This window comes from Mesoplodon bidens (assembly GCF_964165515.1).
Source record: "Mesoplodon bidens genome assembly, chromosome: 11".
Classification (NCBI taxonomy): domain Eukaryota; kingdom Metazoa; phylum Chordata; class Mammalia; order Artiodactyla; family Ziphiidae; genus Mesoplodon; species Mesoplodon bidens.
Genome location: NC_138167.1, coordinates 80,344,049 through 80,368,559, shown reverse-complemented (window position 1 = coordinate 80,368,559; position 24,511 = coordinate 80,344,049). Strand labels below are relative to the sequence as shown.

The window sequence follows — 24,511 nt, the reverse complement described above, 5'->3', positions numbered from 1 at the left end:
CCTGGGATTCAGCTACCGTGGAACCCAGCCCTGCCCACCAGAGAGCCCAGGATCTGTCTCCAACCCGCGTCCACCAGTGGGCCGGCACTGGCCCCGGGAACTGGCCTCACCTAGTAGGAGGTGGTCACCAGCCCCAGGACCCCTTGGGTGCTGGCTCTACCCACCTGTGGGTTGACACCAACTCTGGAACACCTAGGGCACTGCCACCAGAGACCCTGGGACCTGGCTCTCCCCATCAGCAATTCCACTCCTGGGTGTCTAACCAAAGAAAATAAAAAAACTAATTTGAAAAATATGCACCCCCTATGCACCCCTTATGATCATTACAGCATTATTCACAATTGCCAACATATAGAAGCAACCTAAGTGCCCATCAATAGATGAATGGATAAAGAAGATGGGGTAGATATGGGGTATACCATATATCACAATGGGGTATATATCACATATCACAATGGGGTATATATCACAATGGAATATTATTCATGAAAAGGAATGAAATCTTGCCATTTGTGACAATATGGATGGACCTAGACGGTATTATACCAAGTGAAATAAGTCAGACAGAGAAAGACAAAAGTACTGTATGATTTCACTTATATGTGGAATCTAAAAAACAAAACAAATGAACGAACATAACTAAACAGAAACAGACTCGGAGATAGAGAACAAACAGGTGGTTGCCAGAGGGGAGGGGGGTGGGAGGGGAGAGAAATAGGTGGGGAGATTAAGAGGTACAAACTTCCAGTTACAAAATAAATGAGTCATGGGATGAAATGTAGTGTGGGGAATAGAGTTAATAATTATGTAATATGTTTTCATGGTGACAGAAGCAACTAGACTTACCATGGTGATCATTTTGAAATGTAAAAAAAAATCAAATCAGGGAAAATTCCCTGGTGGTCCAGTGGTTAGGACTCCGCGATTTCACTGCCGAGTGCCTGGGTTCAGTCCCTGGTGGGGGAACTATCCTGCAAGCCACTAGCTGTGACAAGAAAAAAAAAAAAAAAATCAAACCACTATGTTGTGTACCTGAAACTAATGTAGTGTTGTAGTGTTGCAGGTCAGTTATACTTCAAAAACAGACAAGCAAACAAATTCATAGAAAAAGAGATCAGATTTGTGGTTATCAGAGGTGGGGGGTGAGGGAGGGGGATTGGATTAGGTAGTCAAAAGGTACAAATTTACAAGATAAAGAAATACTAGGGATATAATGTACAACATGATAAATATAATTAACACTGGTGTATGTTATATATGAAGGTTAAGAGTAAATCCTGAGTTCTCATCTCAAAGAAAAATATGTATTTTCTATTTCTTTCATTTTGTATCTGTAGGAGATGATGGATGTTCACTAAACTTGTGATAATCACTGCATGATATATGTAAGTCAAATCATAACGTTGCACACCTTAAACTTCTACAGTGCTATATGTCGATTACATCTCAGTAAAACCAGAAGAAAAAAATTCATAAACTCTTCTTTTTGAGGTAACTAGTTCTATGCATCTGGATACTGTTCATGCTAGGCATTTGAAACTAGGGCTAATGTTTGTGGGTGGGTTTTTTTTTAGATTATTATATTGTACTTTTTTATGACTTTATTGAGGAATAATTGATGTACAATAAACTGCACATATTTAAAGAGTACAATTTGATGAGTTTGACACAAGTCTATACCCATGAAACCATCAAGACAATCAAGATAATAAACATCCTTCACCCCTCAAGATTTCTTTGTGCTTCTTTAAAAGTTATACTTCACAGGCAACCACTGATTTATTTTCTGCCCCTACATATGAGATTGGATTTTCTAGAATTTTATATAAGTGGAATTGCTAATGTGATGCTGTTTCAAATGTTAGAACTTCTTTGCTTTGGCTGCTTCTGGTCACATCAACACCACACATGAGTTGTGCTGCTTTGGGGCAGCCTCCATCTGAGGCTTGGCAAGCCCCCTGCAATCTGCGCTGCCCCGCACCCCGCAAACCCTGCTCTAGATGCCACTTCCCTACCTCATTTTAGGTGACCTTTCCCTGTTTCCTAAAGCCATAAAGGACCCAGGAAATCTTACATGATTCTTTTCCTACAGCTCCCTGGTTGTGACCTTTCTAGTTTCTCTTACTCTAAATGGATAATATATGTTACAGCCCTGATCCTGATGGGCAGTTCTTCAGCTGGGCCCCAACCACACGTACTATGCTCCTTGGCAGTTAGTGAGGGCAAGTGGGGATTCAGATCCTGCCCCATCTAGATTTCCCAGCGCTAGACTGGCAGCCCCTGAGTGTGTATGTGTGTGTGCATGTGCGCGCGTTCGTGCGAACATATGCATGTATATGTAAGGGGGATGCATAAGGTTCTTACTATATAAAGTTGCAAACATGTTTTATATAAAGTTTTAAATACATTTGAGCATATTTATTTTGGAAAATCCAGTGCTCAGTCCTTTAAAAACTTTTATTTTTACTGTACAAAATAGAATCAAATACAAAATAGTATTTACTCCAAAATTCCATTATTTCTGACTTGTCAGTCTTTTTATAACATGACAGAGGTCCCATTAAAAAGTTTCTTCAGTCTAATCTAAATAATTTCAAGCTAATCCATATCTGAAATGTGTTTTATTTCATCTTTCATATCCTTAATCTCAGCTTGGACTATTGTTAAGTTAGATATTTTCTCTTTTAAGAAAGCAATTTCTTTCTCTCTTTGTAGTAAGTCAGTAACCAATCTCCCAATGCGTACTGTTAAATCATTTACCAAGGGTTCCAAGCGGGAAAAGTCCTTCTTTAGATTATACACCTTTGGTTTTAGATCATTTGCAAAAGTCACTGTCTTCAGAACTTTAGCTCTGTCACTTTCTAAGCTTAAAAATCTATCTGTGTGCTTGCTGAAATCACTCTGTAGCTCAGAAAGTATCTTCTTAACAGAATTAATTCTTTGTGAATTGTCAGATGCTGTCCTTCGGAGCATTGTTGTTCGGTCAATGCTACTTGAAAGAAGATCACCTATGTTTTTTACTGTATTTTTTTCTAGTTTTTCTATTTTATTTTCTAGTTCTTGAACAGAATCTGTCAGTGATGTTACATCAGTTACTAAACCTGAAATACGTCGCATATCTGTTTTTACGGTTGTAATCTTGAGACCGACATCTTTTGCCATGGAAGTTGTACTTTGGTCTACTTTTGTAACATCTTCAGAAACAGTGGTCAAATTGTTATTCAATATACCCTGCTTTTCAGTTATCCTGTTGGACCAAGTTTTCACTTCATAAATCTCCTCCTGTAGACGCTTTAGATGAGTAATTATTTGAAAAGACTTCAATTGTTCTATGATAGCTTCAGACTTCTGACACTGTAAGAAAATATAGTACCAGAATAATTAAATTGAGTAAAAGCTTAACATTTAAAATTCAACTTAAATGTTAGGCGTTATTTTAAACTATAAAGTTACTGCTCTTCTGGAAAGCATTTGGTAAAAGATGCATCAAGTGTATTGCTAATGAATAGGAAGGAAAACATTGAGGAAATTTCATGTGACTGCAAATGGCATTTTCCAGTTATTTTTGCACCATCAGTCCTCTGCATGGTGACAAAATGAGCTAAATGAGGGAAAATGATGTATCTTCAGTTGCTGGAGAAGGGAGGAGGAAGCCCCCTCTAGATGAATTTCGGTAAATTTGGGGGGTCAAACAAGACAACATGACTTCTGAAATGCAAGTTTGTTTGTAGGTACAAGTGCTAGAATGAAGGGACTTTATTGTCCTATTACTTTTATGAATACTTTTCTGGGGTATTGAACTAATTCCATTCAATTAGTAATCCTTAAGTTCCTAGTGTGTTGTCAGGCATGTGAAGTCTGAGGAACATAAAGATGAGTACAGCTTCGGTTGTGGCTTCAACTCAGTTCAGTAGTTTAATAGAGATGATAGATATGTAAAAAACAAAACAACAAACAAACAAAACACTATCTCCAAAGTTCTAAAATTCCATGATTCCAAATACAAGTGATTCTCAACTTTTAGATGTTTCAATGCCATCCTCCTTCCCCAGCATCCATTGAATACTGATGTCTCTAAATTGTTTTGGTTTAACTTGGACAAATCAGATGATGAACATTTTGAGCCACACAACTGCCTGGCAACATTTCAAGTTGTTATTTTTGTTGTTGTGTGTGTGTGTTTATATAGCAGTTTTGGGGAAATTGAGTTATTTTATTTTATTGTATTTTTAATATTTGAATTTTTATTGCATTGTGCCATCAGTTAATAAAGTTAAGAGGGAAAGGGGAATATTAAAGTGTTGATTATAGTGATAAGATGGGTAAGTATCATAAACAATACAAAATTGAAAATTAAAACATACATGCGTGAGGTCTATCCATGTTGTCACAAATGACAGGATATCCTTTCTCAAGGCTGAATATATCAATGTATCAAAGTATCATGTTGGGCTTCCCTGGTGGCACAGTGGTTGAGAGTCTGCCTGCCGATGCAGGGGACGCGGGTTCGTGCCCCGGTCCGGGAAGATCCCACATGCCGCGGAGCGGCTAGGCCCGTGAGCCATGGCCGCTGAGCCTGCGCGTCGGGAGCCTGTGCTCCACAACGGGAGAGGCCACAACAGTGAGAGGCCCGCATACCGCAAAAAAAAAAAAAAAAAAAAAAAAGTATCATGTTGTACACTTTAAATTTACACAATGTTGTATGTCAAATTTATTTAATTAAAAAAATAAAACACATAGGAATTGTCAGGTTTCAATTGTTTCAGTCAGAAGATTAACTTAAGCCTGTGCGCTGTATGCTAAACTATGAAGAAAAAAAATTAAAGAACAAACGTAAAATATATTGTCAAAGCCTGTGTCGTAACACAGATATACATTGTGATTACATTGAAAAAAGGAATCCCATTTATAACGTGTAAGTCAGTTGTTCCACTTTTGCACATTTAGCTTTCAGATTGTTTTCTAGGAAAGCATTGCTTTCTTTCTTTCTTTCTTTTTCTTTTTATTTTTTTGCAGTACACGGGCCTCTCACTGTTGTGGCCTCTCCTGTTGCGGAGCACAGGCTCCGGACACGCAGGCTCAGTGGCCATGGCTCACGGGCCCAGCCACTCCGCTGCATGTGGGATCTTCCCGGACCGGGGCACGAACCCGTGTCCCCTGCATCAGCAGGCGGACTCTCAACCACTGCGCCACCAGGGAAGCCCTACAAATATACTTTTTAACTTTACATCGAAGGGTTAAGAAAATTAGGTGTTTGTTTTGTAAAAGTGATTTATATGTGCTAATTAAAAAAATGGACACTACTATCAGAAACTTAATGTAAAATTTATTATTAATTACAAAGATACAAAAATGTGTCTTAGGATATGGTAATCTTCCTTAAAGGAAAAACTAACAATGTAATTTAATATTTGATACACAGGAAAGTTTTTGAAATTTCAAGTATCTGTGTTAAATAAATGAATTTAAGAAACAGAGGAAGACAAACGAGGTACATCTAAATCTCTCTAGTGACAAGTTTTTATAGGAAAACCCCTGAATAAAGGAATATATACATGTGTACATACATGTACACAATATTTTCTCATGAAATACTTGTAGAAGGGCAGTTTCTGTTTCCCTTGGAATTGTCACTATAGAGCACAGTGGCCACCTTATTTCCATTAATTTTCTGTACACATTACTATAGTACATACCATAGTTAATAATAATGATGTATCAAACCTGGTGACACACCAATAAATAAATAAGTAAGTAAGTAAATAAATAAATAAATAAAAGTAAAGAGTACAAGAGATCACATATGCCCTGGCAGGATGGAGGTTGAAACGACAAAGTTCCAGTTAACTTTATAATCTATTTTATTAGCGTGAAAATAAAAGCAAACAAATACAATTTTGTTAATGCACACAGACAAGAATTTACATATTCAGAAGTCAAGAAATTTAATGTTAATATTCTAAAAATTAATGTTATGCCTATGACCCATGGTGTCTACCATAGGCCTTCCTAACCCCAAAGTAGAACTTATTTGGGATTTTTCAAAAAATGTACAGATTTACATAATAAAACCTCCTGACCACAACTATCTTTTGTAACTGACTTCTTTCAAGTTCTTTGTGTTTAATTCCACTGAAATTGCATTAAAAAACTGGGACTATAGTTGGTTATTGGCAAGAAGAAACATGTTGTTAGAACAGTACTTTCAAATGCAGTTAACTCAGTTTTTTCAACACCAACCTTGGACACCCTTGATACATCAGTTTACCAATAAAAGTGTTATGTGCTTCCCCAAACTTGTACATTTCCGATTATCATTATTGCAAAAATCTGTCTAGACCTCCCCTTAATTTCATCTCAGTATGTCCATGTCTTATTCTTGACTCTATTATATAATTTTGTGTAAAATAAAATCACTATGTAAAACAAATTTGGTTGGGTAATTAGTTTGGGGACTCTAAAATAATGACATATTTTAGTTACCATAATTATCACATCGTATCTCACTATGCTGCTTTTTCTTCTTTAAAATAGGCCACAGGCTTATTAGTGTATTTTTATTGTAAGTAGAATAATTTATCTAGAGATCATGTACCTAGCAAACACAAGAGTCTGTAACACAGAACCTTAAAAAAAAACAAAACAAAAAACGCCCAGGTATACAAAGATATTCCCAAAGTCCATACTTCACAGGATGCACACTTAATTCATAGGGAAAGCTTTCAAAAAGAACACATTTATTCTTTAAAAAAATTTCTTACAAGTATCTATAACAGTTTAGAACCTTAACAAAAAGTAAAAATATTTCCCAGTCTCCATAGTTTTCAAAAAGTGCATATTAATTCATAGCAAAGCATTCCAGGCTCTCCCTCAGGCATGTTATCTTTTATTTTGGACAAAATTCCTATGAACTTGGTTGTCTGGATTCTTAGCCTGCAGTAAATTGCAAAGGAAATGAAAAACTGGCTGAGGTGAAAACATCACTGATCAACCTGACAGTAAGATCAGGTCAGTGGGTCACCTTTTCAGGTAACAGAAAAGGTATAAGAAATAGACAGAAGGTTTGAAAAATAGCAAACTGGGGTCGAGTGAGGAGGTAAACACCCCTCAATAGCTCCTAGGGACATTAATATATTTGGGTCCAATATGACAGATAAAATTCACAATAATGTCCATTAATTATTAGAAAAACATTAAAAAATATTAAGTATATTGCTTCAAAAAAGTAGAGAAATATATATTTTAGAAATGTTTCTATTTAAAATGGTGAAAATGAAATAAGTTTTATTGCTTAAAAAGATAAGCTTTGACTCTCTGGATAACACATTTGTGTGGACACCTCACTTATTTTCCAATAATGTAGGGTAAAGTGAGGCATATCAAAATAACTCAAAAGCATGGAACTAATCAGTTTATGTATAATAATGTGGTTCATCAGGATAAATGTAGTGCGTTCAAAAATCACTATCAATTCCTTTATTTTCTAGATTATATTCTTCTGGAGTCCCCTTTTCTCTTGTACTTGAATATACTATAAAATCATGAACTTTTCCTTTTAGAACATCCAGTTCATTCTGCATCTTTAATATGCTATTATCATACTGAATTTCTTCAAGGGTTTTCTGCATCTCCATTATTTCAGATACTGCTTTCAGCATATCGTCTTCCATATTAAACATCTGAAGAGTCAAGTCTTCCATTTTTTTTTCTGTCCCTATCAGATCCTGAGAGACTCTGAGAACAGAGCGAATAGCACTTTCAATTGTTGGCAACTGTGTCTTGCATTCTTCAGCTTTGGGTTCGTAGCTGGAAAGTTTATTAGTCAGGTCTTCATCTCTGGCAAAGAGAGCATGCTGTTCCTCTTCTAACTTTTCAAGTGCTTTTGTGTCGGAGCCAAGCTGCTCCTCTACACGCAGAAGATCCTCTTCTTCTTGTCTTTTTATAGTTCTAATATTTCTTACTGTGCTATCTTCCAAATCTTTTAGCCTCTCAGTGAGCAATTTTATTTCTTGTTCAGCTGAGTTAATTTGGGCAGTAACTTGAGAATGTATATGTTTTGATTCTGATTTGAAAATGTCTGTATTAACATTCATTTCTTCTAGGCTTCTCTTCCAGAAATCTGTAACGTTCTGGAATTTCTCATTAAGGCTTTGCATCTTTTGAGTGAGCATCTCTTCACTATTCTGAATGTCATACATGATACTTTGGAGGCTGGATACTTCCTGCTCAAACTGGGTCACCAAAGACATGGATGATGTAGCTTCCTGCAGGATACTTTCAGTAGTTGCAAGCTGCATTTATAACACAAAACAATTCCCAAGGCTACTTAATAACTTTTATATTAGGGAAACAAACTTTAACAATCACTTGCCAAGTTCAAATTCTGAAGATGTCTAAAATATCCAAATACATAAGAATCATACAGACAAAAACAATTGTTACATATTTAAGTTGTTAAAAACATGTTTTAAACACATTTAATAGATTAGCACTATGGTAGAAAAATACAGTTGTCCCGCATCCCTAGGTATCCACCTGTGGGGCATTGGTATTCCTGTGGATACCAAAATCCATGGGTGCTCAAGTCCCTCATGTAATATCTGGGTGGGGAACCCACAGATATGGAGGGCCAACTGTATACACCTGAACTTATAATCCTAAATATTTGTGCATTTTCATGGAGGGATATTCAAAAGAAAAATAATGTTAAAGAAGTCTGAAGTATATCACATTTCCTTCTTTTTTATTCCAATGGAAAGCAAATTAGCTGTCATTTTAATAGTTATTTGGCTTTTTAGAAACTGACTTAGTTATAAAATTTGTTAACTTTCCTAAGTTCTATGATTCTGGAAGACTTTCTGCCTGAAAAAAAAAAATTGTTGACTGACCTCTTGCAGAAAAGGTACCAGAATCAGATCTTATAACAATCACAAAGGCAAAAAGTGAATAAAAAATCAGTTTACAGAGATAATTGATGTCAAACAGTAAAGTGTTCTAAGTATCTATAAATTATGGTAAGCTCCTAGCATCTCCTAAAATGTCTAGAATATAGAAGGACCAGGTTGTGGACCTCTTTCTTAGCCTATACTCACACAAAGATAACAGCCTTAGAGACTACAGGAAGGCCTAGAAATGATCATTAATTTATCAGATGTTTGCAGCATTATGTTGAAGACGTAATACTGTACAAGACACAGTTCTGCCCTTAAGCAGCTTAGTTTAATTGGGGAGAAAGCAAAGTCTACATGCGCTGTGACAGGGAAAGAGCTATGGAAGCACTTACACAGGGCATCCAAACTGAACTTCGATGATCAAGGAAAATACTATAGAAATATTATCTAATAGCTGCTTCTAGTTACTTCCTCTAAATCATCCTACACACTACAGCCAGATTTAAGGTTTTAAAAACTGCTATGTACATCGTGGTACAACATTAAAAACCCCTTAACGTTTCCTAACACTTCTAGGAGGAAGTCCCAAATTCCATAACTTCTCTATATGTTAGCCTTCCTTCCTCTTTGTTTAGCTAAGTTCTGTCCTTCCTTCAAGGCTCAGACCAGGTCTCAGGTTTTCAGTGCAGCATTCTTCCATGACCCTAGCCATGAGAGCCTGAACTCCTGTAGAATCTATCATATTACATATTTGCAACTTATTTGGCATTTAGTGCATATAATTCAAGAATTCTTGAGTGTTCACTCTGTGCCAGACCTTGTGCTAGACACTGGATATAAAAACAAAGATACAGTATAGTCCCTATACTGATGAATTAGCCAGGAGAAGCTATGAGAGCTTCTAAATTCCTTAGGGGAAGAGACCATGTTTTATGCCTTTTTGTAGTCCCCATATCTCAGGGTATAAAGAACATGTTTCTTGATATTTAGTAAGAAGAATGGCCAGAAACCTCCTGGGTCCACCCCAATCAGGACCTGAAGCAGTTCCAGGTGATAGCTGGGAACAATGCATAACAGTATCGCTCTGAAACCTTGTTTAAAAATTATTTTTAATGAATACATATAGCTATAATACAAGTTCCTTTAAAAACACCAACTATGAGAAATACTTGTACATTGGTAATAGTGTTATGTTTAGTTGTCTTATTAGCAGCATTTTGCAGAGACAAGCTTTTTTTTTTTTTTTTTTTGCGGTACGCGGGTCTCTCACTGCTGTGGCCTCTCCCGCTGAGGAGCACAGGCTCTGGACGCGCAGGCTCAGCGGCCATGGCTCAATGGGCCCAGCCGCTCCGCGACATGTGGGCACAAACCCATGTTCCCTGCCTCGGCAGGCGTACTCCCAACCACTGCGCCACCAGGGAAGCCCAACAAGCTTATCTTAATCCAAGGTAATTTCTTGTTTAGGCTGTTCACCAGAGCATCACTATAACCTGGAGGCAGTATAACCCAGGAGACTCCAATTATAAGATCAACTTTTCAGGATAACAAAGGTCTCAAGACTTAATCTGCAAACAATAAGTGACTAGTACACCACAATAGCTAGCATTTATGGGCTGCCATTATAGTCTAAGCATTCTTCATTTTTTACAAAAGTTAATATCTCAAATTTATTACTGCTTGGAAGTTTTCAAAGAGCTTGCATATATATTGTATCTCATCTGATCCTTACACAAATCTTGATATTCTCATTTAATAAATGATGAAATAGAGGCCAAGAGAAGTTAAAGTGATTTTTCCAAAGTCACACAGTTATGATGAGAGCCCATGTCTAGTTGTTTTCCCCTCCTACTGCATTAAGCTGGCCTTTAGGGCCAGCTTTGTAAAGAGGCAGCTATTGTTAAACTACTCCTAGGGCAGACTGGGAGAGAACAAACTATGTGAAGACAATATTTCTTGGATCCTAGGATGATATTTTAATTATCTGCTTCAAAGGCATTTATTTATTTACTTTTAATTGAAGTATAGTTGATTAACAATCTTATATTAGTTTCAAGTGTACAACATAGATTTACAGATTATACTCCATTTAAAGTTATTGCAAACAAATGGCTATATTTGCCTGTGCCATAAAATACATCCTTGTTGCTTACAAAAGCATTTTTTTAATCTACATGAGTTTTATTGAAAACATTGCCTATTATAAAATTGGCCACATAGTGGAAAGTATGAAAAAAATGAATATTTTAATTTATGCATGGAGAAGCCCTTAGGTTTACATTCTCAGTCTACCAAACTGTAGATTTAATACAAAAAATTTAGGACAGGGACTTCCCTGGTGGCACAGTGGTCGAGAATCTGCCTGCCAACGCAGGGGACACGGGTTTGAGCCCTGGTGTGGGAAGATCCCACATGCCGCGGAGCAACTAGGCCCGTGAGCCACAACTACTGAGCCCGTGCGCCACAACTACTGAAGGCCGCTGCTCGCCTAGAGCCTGAGCTCCGCAACAAGAGAAGCCACCACAGTGAGAAGCTCGTGCACCACAATGAAAAGTAGCCCCCACTCGCAGCAACTAGAGAAAAGCCTGCGCACAGCAACAAACGCCCAACGCAGCCAAAAAAAAAACAACCCTTAGGGCAGTGTTCCATCTTACAGCTGCTTAGGAGTAATTAGATATTAGAAGAGGGAAACTAGAGGGCTACTGGGGAGAGATACTGAGAGTGATAGCCGACAGGCCAGGCTCTAATCTCCTGTAATATTTGACTTCAAATTCTAATCATATGTTAAATCTTTGTCCTCCTTACCAGGTTCCAAGCTTGCAAGGCAGAGATTCACTAAAAGCATTTTAATTGCTGCCAAAATGCTCATTTAAAAAGGAAATCTTTCTTCAAAATTTGTTTTCAATAGCATTTAAGTACATGAAGTTTCTATCTCCTGGAATTTTTTCTGTCATTGCGTTTGCTCTGATTAGAGGGCTTTCGATAACTACAATCAGTTTCCAACCTGAGCCCTAGGTCAAAATACCAACTCTTGCAGCACCTTCCCAGAGGCCTCTAAACTCACCCTCCATGGAATTCACTGGCATGTGTAAGGGATAATTTTAATCCATGACTCTTCTCTTCTTGGGGATTACAGGCTTATTCTGTGCATCAGGCTGCAGGGACTTAGGCCGTCTATTTCATTTCTATCTATTTTTGCAACATCTTTGCTTACCCTGGGGCCAAGCACAAGTCCTTTTCTACCTTATCACAGAGTAAAGGCTCAGTGATGAACAAAGGAACAAACAAGCCATGTTTCCCAATGATAGCTTGGTCTCTGGTAGCCAGACAAGGCCCACATGATGACTTATTGGGTGCAGCTGACCTTCTCCTGAGACATGTGGTAGTTAAAAATTTTTTATCTGTCTCACATTTCTAAGAATCACAGTAGTAATGCACTTGTATTTGCAGCTTGACGAAACACAAAATAGACATGGATTTTCATTTGTCTATAAAAATCAATATTTATTTTAGGTTAGTCATTCTTATATGCATATGAATATATATGCTTACCAAGTGGAAATAAAGAAAAAAAACTGATGGATCTTAGTCCAAAAAGTGCTACTCCTATTTTAATTTTATATCTAAAAATCAATAATATTTTCAGTGCTCTAGATACTTGATATTTAAATAGAAAATTGAGGTCACGTCAGTATGACAATATTGGTCTTTTTAAACAATAACATTTGTCATATATTAGAAAATTCTTGTCCTTTTGAAATGTAAGCTAAGACTAAGTTGGATTAAAGGGAGGATGTGAAGAAGTAGGAAAACCAGTGAGAGTTAAAGTAGTAATGGTCTAAAAGGCAGGAAAAAAGAATTTATCAACTGGGGTAGAAGGGTGGCAATGGGGAAGAAAAACGATAAAATCTCCCCAAATATGCCAATTAATAATTACCTTTTCTGAAATTAAACTGATTTTACTTTGAAGCCCTTGGAATTCGTTGGTTTCCATTTTCAGTAACTGGTATTGGTTTTCCACCTTTGCAAACTTTTCCGACTGCTGAAATACAAACCTGAAAAAGGGAAAAAAAAAAGTCACTACTTCCTAACTCAAACCCATTTAAGTTCGGATGTTAAAGCAGTATTTTATGCCCACTTCTGGTAAGGACAACATAAATTCTGGTATAGGTAGTGGCAGCTTTTATAAGAAGCGAGGAGTGAATACGCAGTCCAGTGGTTCAACAGCTTCACTGCATATTGGAGTCACCTGGCAGCTTTACTTTTAAATTTTAAAAATTTATTTATTTTTATTTTTGGCTGCGTTGGGTCTTCGTTGCTTCGCCCGGGCTTTCTCTAGTTGCGGCGAGCGGGGGCTACTCTTCGTTGCAGTGCGCGGGCTTCTCACTGCAGTGGCTTCTCTTATTGCAGAGCTCGGGCTGTAGGCGCGTGGGCTTCAGTAGCTGTGGCTTGCGGGCTCTAGAGCGCAGGCTCAGTAGTTGTGGTGCCCGGGCTTAGTTGCTCTGAGGCATGTGGGATCTTCCCCGACCAGGGCTGGAACCCATGTCCCCTGCATTGGCAGGCAGATTCTTCTTTAAAAAAAAAAAAATTCATTTATTTGGCTGTGTCGGGTCTTCGTTATTGCACGCCGGCTTCCTCTACTTGCGGTGAGCGTGGCGTACTCTTTGCTACGGTGCGCAGGTTTCTCATTGCCGTGGTTTCTCTTGTTGCGGAGCACGGACTCTGGGCGCGCGAGCTTCAGTAGTTGTGGCACGCAGGCTCAGTAGTTGTGGCACGCGGGCTCTAGAGTGCAGGCTCAGTAGTTGTGGCGCAGGGGCTTAGTTGCTCCCTGGCATGAGGGATCTTCCTGGAGCGGGGCACGAACCCGTGTCCCCTGCACTGGCAAGCTGATTCTTAACCACGGCGCCACCAGGGAAGCCCTTACCTGGTAGCTTTAAAAAAGTGTAATGCCTGGGTCTTACCACAGAAATTCTGACTTAATTGGTTTGGGATGTGACTTAGATATTGTAAATTTTCAAATCTCCCAGCCAAGATGACAACGACAGTTGTCACTCTATTGTAAAAATGACTTCCACTGAAAGACAAACATTTAGATTCAAAACTCAACGGAGAGTTGACTGAATCAAACTCATAAATATCATTAGGCTAACTGTTGTTTATAAAACTGTCCAAAACTAAAATGGAGTATTTGCATTTTAAACAAATGTTTACAATGTTGGATGAAATTTCTTTTGATGATGGCTAATGTTTATTCTATGAGATAACAGTGAATTAAGTAAGCCCAGGTTACATAATTAGTACAGATTGACTTCTCCTGTGTGTTAATATGAACTTTTAAACAAAACTTCTCGTTATTAGAAAACACTATTATCCTAATTTCAAAGAAGGATGTGTAGACAATTCTTTTCTGATTGGCTATTTCATTCTTGGCTTTTAGGGACCAGCAGACAGAGATGAAGGAGAAAGATGGTCTAAAGAAATGTCTAATTTCAGGAACTAGTTTTATCATCCATTACTCCAGTGTTAACCTCATGGGTTTATCCTATAGATCAGTGTGTTCATTTAGAATAAAATCATTATTATAAGAGGAATTTTTTATGAAGGTTGATCCACAAAAATTCATTACAGGACTTTCTGTTTTATTTAATCTTTTTAATGTTATCTCCACACTTCTCTTCAAAATTTAAATATTAAGGAAAAGCTTGAAGAAAACTGTATCATATTAGTGACCATCTCTGATGATAATTTGTAGAGTTTTTTTCATGGCTAGCTTCTCACCAAAAGAAAAAAATAAAATTCACCATTTCTATATATGAATAGTGCATAAAAGAAAAAACAAGTATAAAGTTTACTTAGTGCTAGTAATGAAAATAATCAACAGTGGTCTGTATGATGCTGAGTTAAAATACATGTTTTATTTTCACTTAGAACTGCCAGACACTATTCTAAGTGCATTATAAATATTAACTCATTTAACATTAAGGAAGAGGATGATTCTTCTAGAAGCCAAAAATGTACACTGAGAGAAGGTGGTTTCAATTGTGAAACACTAATTTTTGAAACTGGCATCCAGATTATGCCCAAGGTGCTGTTTCCTTTTTATGAGTCAGAGGCATTTTCTAACAGGAGCAGTTCAAGACCTCCTTACTCCCTATCTGCCTTCGTTTAGGTGAGACAACAATTAGGGTCTGCTAAGGGCTACAGCTTCTAGGAGGAGAAAGGATTATAAACAATTCTGGACTAGGGATTTCTATTTCTAGGGTCTTGGCCTCTTTTTGGATTAATATCAAAGGTAGACAGCATATCATACTGGATGAATGTGAAGCTAGGCAACTTTGGCTCTGCCATTTACTAGCTGTACCAGCACCTTGGGCAAGTTATTTAACTTACCTTTGCTAGTTTCCTCATCTGCAAAGTGGGGACAAAACTACTTAGTTCATAGGGTGTTGTAGAGATTAAACAGGTTCATATTAATAAAGCTCTTAAAATGCCTTGAACATAAAACGTCAACTATTCTCTTTACGTACCTTGGCCCTTTCTTTTGAATTGCTTTGCACAGCTGCTTTTCCCATTCCTCTGACAAGCCTAGAGTAGTAAAATGGATCAGGGCTCCCTTCTACTTAACACTTGATAGAAGCCCCAGGCCTGTCACACTTTGAACCAGGGTTGGGTTTATAGCAAACAAAAGATGAAGTGAATGGATGAGACCCACTAATAGGAAAAGAAGCATTCTCTTACCCTGTTTTGGGCCCTCTTTTCACTATCATAGGTAAAGATCTTGAAGGTATGGATGTAGGAGAAAAGGACCCGGATTAATTGGCCACCTTAGTGTAGGCTTTACAAAGGGAATCTTCCTGACTTCTTCATAATCCATTGCAGTTTACAGAGAACTCATATAGATTCAGGGCCCTGTGGGAATAAACCATGCATTTCCTTGGAGTCTTGTCTCTGCATAGCTCCTTTAGGAGGCCTAGATGTCAGACAACTGATGGGAGGATTTATATATACAGGATTTTTCTCTGGCTGTTTCAACTTAGTAACGAGAAAGAGTCAGTACCCATTTAGCTGTATGTTTCATACAGCAACTTCATTTTCAGCATAATACTGAAAGTTCAGGAACACACAGACCATATTCCATTTTAAAAAATCAAGGTAATTAAAGGATAACTGTCTTTCAGATTAAACTCCACTAACAACAAAAGCTGAAAAATGGGGTTAGCCAAGATTTTACTGTATAAATGATTTATAGAGAAAGTTGTATTAGATAGAGAAAAAAAAACCCCTGATCTGATGGTTGAAAGAGCTTTTGACTTCTGATACATAATTATCACAAATGCCATGACAAACTTTTATAAAGGCAATGAAAAAATCTGTTGAAATTTCCAGAAGAAACTTTAAAAGTTTTACAATGGAACTTCTAGTTGACTAAATTTCTATGTAATAAGCTTTTAAGGTTTTGTCTTGTTTAGTACCTTCATAACTTTTAAAAACTTTTTGAAAGCAGAATGTCTTCAATCTCTTACGTGGAAAATTTCCTTAAAGAGTTTATAAATGACGTATGCAAACCAACACTCAGGCCCTATACTTCTGGGCAACTGTTATCTCCAGCATCTTATTGTCAAGCTGACAGATGATTATCAGGACTTTGTTTAATAGAGAGAAGATGTTCAAGTACCACCCTTTTGTTGCATTATCTCTGTTTATTTTCCAAACAAGGATCCAAAGACTAATGGTTTGAAGATACTGAAATAGTGATGCCTTGAAATCAACCTCGGACAGTGCAAGGGTTCAAATCTCTGCCCTAACTTAATCAGACAAAATTAGAGTACTCCTAAACTGTATTTAGGCACATATAGTCGATTTTGTATTTTAACAACCAGAACAGTGTCAGTACAACAGCATGCAAAAAGATTTGATAGACCAATCTTTAGGTGCTAATCCTAGTGGTAAAAATGTCAGTGGCTTAGTTATAATTCCAGTGTGCTTTTTCGTATTTTGAGATGCTAAATGTTTGCATTTTATTTAGAAAATTCCCAAATTTACCACGAATACATATTTGCTATAGTGACCAAAGTATTTATACTTCAACTCTTGTCGCAAAAGATTTCACAAGAGCAATTAAGTCATTTAATAACAATCATTGAATCTGCCCATTTTAGAAATAATCTTTGAGCATTGTTTTATTATTTTGCAAAGACACAGTTCAAATAAAATCTTCCTACTTGAATATAACTTGTTTGTATCTTTACAGCAGGCACTAACAGTAAATTCCTGAGCTGAAGTGTCTGCTTTTCAACAGTTGTTTTCCTTTATAGATTCCTGTTAGTGTGTTTTCCCAGGACAGTAACTAAATTATTGAAAAGTTGAACATTTTCTGATGTAATTTATCTCATATGAATATGAATCTTGGATGAGAATTAACAAATTCAGTAACTAAAACCAGTTGTATTAGGTTCTAGAAAGAAGCAACATATATATTTTAGCCTACTAAGTTCTAGTACTGAATAACTTTCCCAACACAAAGTTTTTGATTTACTTGAAGAAGGTCATACAATTTAAGACAAAAAAGCAGTTTATTTAAAACAGTAAATTCTGTACATTTATTCTTTTAAGATCAAAATATTCCATAAACAAATATATTAGTAAAATAACAATTTAGCTCTTTTTGAAGAGAATATTTAATAATCAACATTTCACTTTATTGTAACAAATCTTTTATTGACTGAGGATGAGTCATCAGTAAAGTATACTTCAAAATTTACTAGCATCAAAAATGTTGTAGGACTTCCCTGGTGGCGCAGTGGTTAAGAATCCACCTGCCAATGCAGGGGACACACGGGTTCGAGCCCTGGTCCGGGAAGATCCCACATGCTGCAGAGCAACTAAGCCCATGAGCCACAACTCCTGAGCCTGCGCTCTAGAGCCCGCGAGCCACAACTACTGAGCCCGCATGCCGCAACTACTGAAGCCCGTGTGCCTAAAGCCCGTGCTCCATAACAAGAGAAGCCACGGCAATGAGAAGCCCGCGCATCACAATGAAGAGTAGCCCCCGCTCACCGCAACTAGAGAAAGCCCGCGCGCAGTAACGAAGACCCAACGCAGCCAAAAAGAGGAAAAAATGTTCTAAATGAGAGGACATCGAGGGTTGCTTCTAAAATCCAATTCTTGAAGATAAATAGCTATCTTCTAAATACTTCAAAAATCAGTAAAAATGGAGGGGAACTCTAAAGAGTCAGTCTTGTTATTAAAACGAAATAGGTTAATCCTAAAGAATATGATTGAGGAAAACAAAATAAGTTGGTTTTAAGGTTATTTCTTAATATTCATCTTTCCTATGACATCAATATATCGCTATTTGCTTGGTTTAAAAACTGTAAGTTTTTAGTTTCAGGTGAACAAAAGTGTTATACTAAAACTCAATCTGTAACTTAGGAACAGACTTAACGCATGCACAATAACCAAAATATGAGCTATCTTCCAAAACTTGATATTATCATGAACGTTTGTTGCTTTAAGATCATAATGAATTCTTTTAAGGTTGCAAACGTTGCCACTAGGCATTTATGGGGTGGGGCAAATTTGTCCCAAATGCACAGCGGACAGGAAGTAACGGGTTCTAAAAACGGGAATGCTTCTGTCCTGTACAGGCGCTTAATGAAATTTGGCCGAATCTGCATTTCTTAATGGTTGACGTTCCCAAACCTTGGCCTCAGCTTCAGCTGGGCGATCGAGGCACGCCAGCAGTACAAAAGCAAAATGAATTACGAGAAACGAGCGAAAGTTAAAGGTTGGGCCGTCCCTTCCTTGGGGTCGATGCTGAGGAACAGAAGCCGCATGCGTGGGGGCTAGAGGTTAGCGGGACGCCGAGCCGGGCGGGGCCGGGGCAGACGCGGGACCCCGAGAAGAGAGGGCGACCACGGGAGGCCGGACACCGGGCGGCCTCGGACCACTTACCAGGCCAGGCCCAGGCACGTCCCCAGCGACAGAAGGCTCACGCCGGTCCGGGGGTCCGCCCAGCCCCCGCCTCCACCGCCCCGACCCTCGGGGCTCTTCCCGCCCTCGCTTCGCTTCCCAGGCTCCGCTGGGGCTCCCTTGGGCGCCGACCTCTTCCGGCTCTTCACCTCAGACATGTCTGGAGGTCCTGAGAATGACAAACCCGGGGCTGCCTCTTCACCCTGGGGTAGTGGGACGTGGCCTCTACAGCCTCCGCGGGAAGGCTCGGCGGTAACCGCGCCCCGTTTCAGACTTGGCACCGCCCAGAAACCAGCCCCCTTCCTCTCCCGGCCATTCTCGCTGCTCCACAGCGTCTCCCAGCCACCCGCTTTCTAGTTCCTCCAGCTGGGGTAGGCGGCAATCCTACTTCCCTAAACTGCGTTAACACTGCAAAAACGAGGAAACCGTGGTTCCCAGGCGTCTGCAAGCCACCGGGATGCGGGGAGGGCGGAGAGGGGCGGGGCGGGGCAGCGCGCGTCACGTCGAGCGCGCCGCCGCCTCGGTCCGCCCTTCGTTGGAGCGAGGCACGCCCCAGTTGGTGCGGCGGAGGCTTTTTTGTGCGCGCGCGGACGCTAGCTGGGGCCGGAGCGCGCGCGGCGACGGCCGCCTGGAGGGGTTCAGGGTGTGTTTATTGGCCTGCGAGGGCCCGCGTTGTCCCAGCGGGGCGGACTGGCGGGTTTTGACTGCTCCACGGCCCTGAGGCGGAGAGGCTGGCTTTATTCCTGGGCAGAAGGGGTGAGGGAGCCGGAGGTGAGGCGTCTGGGCTGTCAGCGACCCGCAAGTACTTGAAGTAGACGCGGCGGCGTCCGGAGTGGCTCCGGGCTCCCGCCCGGGTGCAACTGCAGGGGGAGGGAAGGAACGACAGTCCGAGTGGCCCTCCTTCCTTTGTGTCTGGGTTGGAATACTCACCTCGGCGCCTCGGGACTGCGTGGGCCGCCTGCGGGGGTGACGCCTCCTCCGCAGGTCGGAGGTTCCCGGGGGTCTTCAGGAGTCCCCCGGTTGCGGAGGCCCAGGTGAGACACCTGTGAGGCCCCGACCTGCCCCCGGGCTGTGGCCCGAGCCCCGAATTTCCTTTCGGAAGTCCCGTTGCCTCCACTCACCCCTACCTTGATTTTCCGGTCTGTCCTTGCAGGGCTTCTCTTCCCAGTGAAGACCCAGGTGCGAAGGTTTGGGTAACTTTGCGCCTCCGCTTTTCTCCCCGAACCCGGTTCTTCGGAGGTTCAGTAGTCGATTTTAGAGACTCAGAATTCTGGGTCAAGGAATTATTATTAATCATTCTGATACTGTACCAGGAAGTGGAATTATCTAAAGAGGAAATGGTCAACTATTACGGTTTTCCTGGATGAAATTGTCCTTTATATTTCACAAGCCTGGAGAGCCCTGACTTTACATGTTGATGTGGTTACGAAAGGTGGGACACTGAGAATTTGTTCAGAATATCTAAATGTGTGCAGAGTTAAAAAATGTATAAAACTTAACGTCTTTAGTTTTAATAGGGCTAGGTAAAGTTGGAAACTAGTTTCAGGTGGTCAGAGTGTGTCTGTTGCCTTAGCTATTGGACAAAATCTAAAAAGTTCATTTTTGTTTTGTCAAATAGAGTTTTATTACTAAAAAATTAAGGGACTTTTATGTTTTAATATGATTTTAAAAAAATTAATTAGTTTATTATTTATTTTTGGTTGCATTGGGTCTCTGTTGCTGTGTGCGGGCTTCTCATTGCGTTGGCTTCTCTTGTGGAACTCGGGCTGGGTAGTTGTGGCGCACGGGCTCTAGAGCGCAGGCTCAGTAGTTGAGGCGCACGGGCGTAGTTGCTCCGCGGCATGTGGAATTCCCCCCGACCAGGGCTCGAACCTGGATCAGGGCTCGAACCTGGACCAGGGCTCGAACGCGTGTCCCCTGCATTGGCAGGGGGGTTCTTAATTACTGCACCACCAGGGAAGCCCGGGACGTTTTATGTTTAACTTGAGATCATAAAAACACTAACATTTAAAAATGTAGCCTTGATCCTAACCATAACTTTTTCTTTTATCAATCAGTTTCATGCCAGTATTGGGCATTTTGTGAACCTTGACAAGCATAGGCAAATGCTCTATTTACTTGTGTTTGAAAGTGACACATTCGGTGGTACTTTTTATAGTCATTATTGATTATTGATTAATGAAGCTTACTGATTATTGCTCCTCTTCTGTGTGCTCAAAATTACTTGTGCTTATCTCTTGGCGCTTAGTACATCACATTATAATTATCTGTATTTTACTCTCCTACCAGATTGTGAATTCCTTTAGGGGTATGATTTAATCTCTGTGGATTCAGGGCCTGACACATAGGAGGGGCTCAAATGTTTATTGAATGAGTATATAAATAAACGCATTTAGACACTCACTGTATTACATTGGATAGATTCTGTTTAAAAACTTGCAAATGTTCTGATCTGGGTTTTATACCTATTGAAAAATTTGCATCATATTTGAAATAAAGTCGGTAGGAACTTAAAGTATTATACTGTGAAGAATATTATTCTTTGTGTCCTCCTAGTCTAAGAAATGACATCAGAGGATATTTTCTGTTGCTTTGTCATAGTTAGCAGCTCAGCTGAAAAATTAGTGGAGTAAGCACATGAGAAATGTGTTTATCAATGAAGACCTACCAGCTGACACCCATCTTGAGTGAGAACTAATACTCAATACCAAGAATGCTCTATTTAGTCTTAATGATGGTAAAGAAATCAAGTAGTTTATAAATATTAGGACTTTAGTGTGACCATTGTTTATAAAATCTTAAAGGAAGTTTTAAAATTGTACAAATGATAATGTGTATTGAAAAAAAAATAAGACAGTACAGAAAAGAAGAAAAAAGAATGGGGGAAAATTCCCCCCAAATCTTGCTACTTGGAAGTAACCCAAACATTTTGTTGAACAGACTTCTAAACATCTCTCTATGCATTTATATGAGACCAACACATATTTTGTACTCTACATGGTATCATTTAAATTTTTTTCAATCAGTGATGTGTCATGAGCACCTTTCCATGTCAGTACATGGAGATGTCTTATTTTAAATGGCTATATAATATTCCATCTTATGTACATCCTCTAATTTTTTAATCCATACTCCGAATGATGGGCATTTAGGTTGTTTTAATATTTTTATCTTACCTAAACACTCTCTATTAACCCTTTTTGTGGATATTTTTGCATACATATATGAATATCTCTCTGAGGTAAATTCCTAGAAGCGGGATTTCTGGGTTAAAGAGAATGCTTACTTTAAACACATCTTACCTTATATAGCCTTCCAGAAAAGTTGCATCCACTTTGTACTCTCCTCAGGTATCTTAAAAGAATACCCATTACCTCACACCTTTGAAAGCATTAGATTTTGTTTATTTAAAAGAAGTCTTTGCATGTCTGGCTGATGAAAGTCCAGTGGGGAAAGCCAGGACATAGATGAAGCCCAGGGGAGGACAGAGTGACCGGTGCAGACAGCCTGCTCGTTTTCTTTTCGGCGTCCCCCTTCCGTTCTCCTTTCTGTGGGCGGACACGTAGGAGAGTTTAAATAAACTCTGTTAAAATAAATAGGAAAAAAAATCTTTGCAAAAGAAGTCTTATTTTCTTTACATTTTTTCATTACCAGTGAGGTTATATATCTTTTCATTTCTTTATTGGCTTGACAGATATTTTGATGTTTGCCTGTAGCTCATGGTTGACAGAGAAGGAAGAATTTGAGGGAGGATGGATGCAAAAGCTCGAAATTGTTTGCTTCAACATAGAGAAGCCCTGGAAAGGGACATCAAAACATCCTACATCATGGATCACATGATTAGTAATGGAGTTTTAACAGTGTCGGAGGAGGAAAAAGTAAAAAATGAGGTAAAGCCCTTTGAGGCAGTCTATGCTTTCTTAAAAATTTTTAGAATTTATTTCAAAACTTGTACTGGTCTCCACTAATTTATGTTGCAAATATATTCTTTGTAGTATACTAAACTACTTTTTTTTTTTTTAGCCCACCCAACGGCAACGAGCAGCTATGCTAATTAAAACGATACTTGAAAAAGATAATTATTCCTATATATCATTCTACAATGCTCTGCTACATGAAGGGTATAAAGATCTTGCCAGCCTTCTCCATGGTGGCATTCCTGTCATCTCTTCTTCCAATGGCAAAGATTCAGTTGGAATAACTTCATATGGTTTGTATCCATGATACTTTCTACCATAAAGGTTCCGTTGCTGCAGTTTTGTCTTATTGTAGATGAAATCTGCTAGAGAGACTGATCAGTTCACTGAATCATGTATGTGAAAAAATTATCATTTTCCAATTCAAATTTTTTTTTTTTTTTTCGGTACGCGGGCCTCTCACTGCTGTGGCCTCTCCCGTTGCGGAGCACAGGCTCCGGACGTGCAGGCCCAGCAGCCATGGCTCACGGGCCCAGCCGCTCCGTGGCATGTGGGATCTTCCCGGACTGGGGCACGAACCCGTGTCCCCTGCATCGGCAGGCAGACTCGCAACCACTACGCCACCAGGGAAGCCCCAATTCAAATATTTTTATTTGCATCTGTGTTACCTCTCTCATTTCCTTGCCCAGTGAACTATCTACTGCTGAGGTAATAATATACATACCATAATTTTTAGAGATAATAGGGCAATTTATAGTCCTTTAAGTTCTTCAGTTTTGTGTTTATCAAGTTCAAGCATAGGAAAGAATAAGAATCTTTAGAAATCTGTGTTCTTGAAAGCAATTCCATATTCTTTTCTTTACACTCTCTTCTCAGTCTTTAGTATGAGAAAAAGATTGGAGAGTCAGGGAGGAATAGGGTGAGTAAGGGCAGATACAGATGGAGATTTTCATTGTCTTTAGTCATCTTGAGAGGTATATGCTTGCTTTCGTTCTGGGTGTTCTGAGAGATCAAAGTTGAAGTTAATATGCTAGCCACATTTTCTTTCTTCTCTTGGAAATTCTGAGGCTGAGACCTCAGCCTTGCTCTCTTTGGTTTTTATGGTATTACTTGAGTAACCATTTCAGAGTTCTCTTCATTCATGCTTGTTTTGTTTTGGATTTCAGTAAGGACAGTCCTGTGTGAAGGTGGAGTACCACAGAGGCCCGTTGTTTTTGTTACTAGGAGGAAGCTAGTGAATGCAATTCAGCAGAAGCTCTTCAAACTGAGTGGTGAACCAGGATGGGTCACCATATATGGAATGGCAGGTTGTGGGAAGTCTGTATTAGCTGCAGAAGCTGTTCGAGATCATTCTGTCTTAGAAGGTAAGTTTTGATTACCATTGCTGACTAAGAAGATATTGTTTAGGCATTGCATTAGTTTCCTGTTGCTGCTGTAATAAATTACCAAAACTTTTGGGGGCTTAAAACAACACAAATTTATTATCTTGAAGTTTTGGAGGTCAGAAGACAAAAAATAGCTCTTACTGGGCTAAAATCAAAGTGTCAGCAGTGCTTAGTTCCTTTTGGAGGCTCTAGGGAGAATCCTTTTCCTTGCATTTCCCAGCTTCTAGAGGAGGCCTGCATCCCTTGATTCATGGTCCTTTTCCCCATTTTCAAAGCTGGCAGTGCATAGCATCTTCAAATCCTTCTCTCTTCTCTGGTCTTTGCTTCTGTCATCACATCTCCTCCCCTG

At 39.3% G+C, this 24,511-nt stretch overlaps 2 protein-coding genes across 8 annotated transcripts in view; one reads left to right on the top strand and one right to left on the bottom strand.

Annotated features, from left to right (window-relative positions):
* Positions 1 to 2,438: 2,438 nt before the first annotated feature.
* On the bottom strand, positions 2,439 to 19,300 carry IKBIP (IKBKB interacting protein). Of its 2 annotated transcripts, none has more exons than XM_081247964.1 (3): positions 18,843 to 19,296; positions 12,826 to 12,943; positions 2,439 to 3,354 (listed from the first exon to the last, which is right to left on the bottom strand). In XM_081247964.1, exons 1-3 carry the CDS (start codon positions 19,016 to 19,018, stop codon positions 2,599 to 2,601), a joined length of 1,050 nt encoding a protein of 349 aa, XP_081104090.1. In that variant the 5' UTR covers positions 19,019 to 19,296; the 3' UTR covers positions 2,439 to 2,598. The 2 variants fall into 2 exon arrangements, with proteins under 2 accessions (XP_081104090.1, XP_081104089.1); XM_081247963.1 differs by lacking the exon at positions 2,439 to 3,354 and adding an exon at positions 5,844 to 8,291 and having other exon boundaries at positions 18,843 to 19,300.
* The window catches only part of APAF1 (apoptotic peptidase activating factor 1), a 93,131-nt gene continuing 86,151 nt past the window's right edge, over positions 17,532 to 24,511 (top strand). Inside the window, exons 1-4 of one of the 6 annotated variants that reach the window (XM_081247961.1) lie at positions 17,532 to 18,739; positions 22,577 to 22,750; positions 22,884 to 23,070; positions 23,944 to 24,141. In XM_081247961.1, coding sequence (XP_081104087.1) covers positions 22,613 to 22,750; positions 22,884 to 23,070; positions 23,944 to 24,141 — 523 coding nt within the window. In that variant the 5' untranslated portion in view covers positions 17,532 to 18,739; positions 22,577 to 22,612. Of the gene's footprint in view, positions 18,740 to 19,437; positions 19,632 to 19,717; positions 19,895 to 20,221; positions 20,293 to 22,554; positions 22,751 to 22,883; positions 23,071 to 23,943; positions 24,142 to 24,511 lie in introns of those variants that run through there. The other 5 variants (XM_081247960.1, XM_081247957.1, XM_081247958.1 and 2 more) reach the window with 5 other exon arrangements.

What these genes read in the sequence shown, in the direction of transcription:
- IKBIP (XM_081247963.1), bottom strand. Translation starts at nt 19,018, where the DNA reads ATGTCTGAGGTGAAGAGCCGGAAGAGGTCGGCGCCCAAGGGAGCCCCA. An exon ending in ACGTGCCTGGGCCTGGCCTG is followed by an intron (nt 12,944 to 18,842) that starts GTAAGTGGTCCG and finishes TCCCTTTTTCAG; the next exon opens with GTTTGTATTTCAGCAGTCGG. An exon ending in TCAGTTTAATTTCAGAAAAG is followed by an intron (nt 8,292 to 12,825) that starts GTAATTATTAAT and finishes TTATAAATGCAG; the next exon opens with CTTGCAACTACTGAAAGTAT.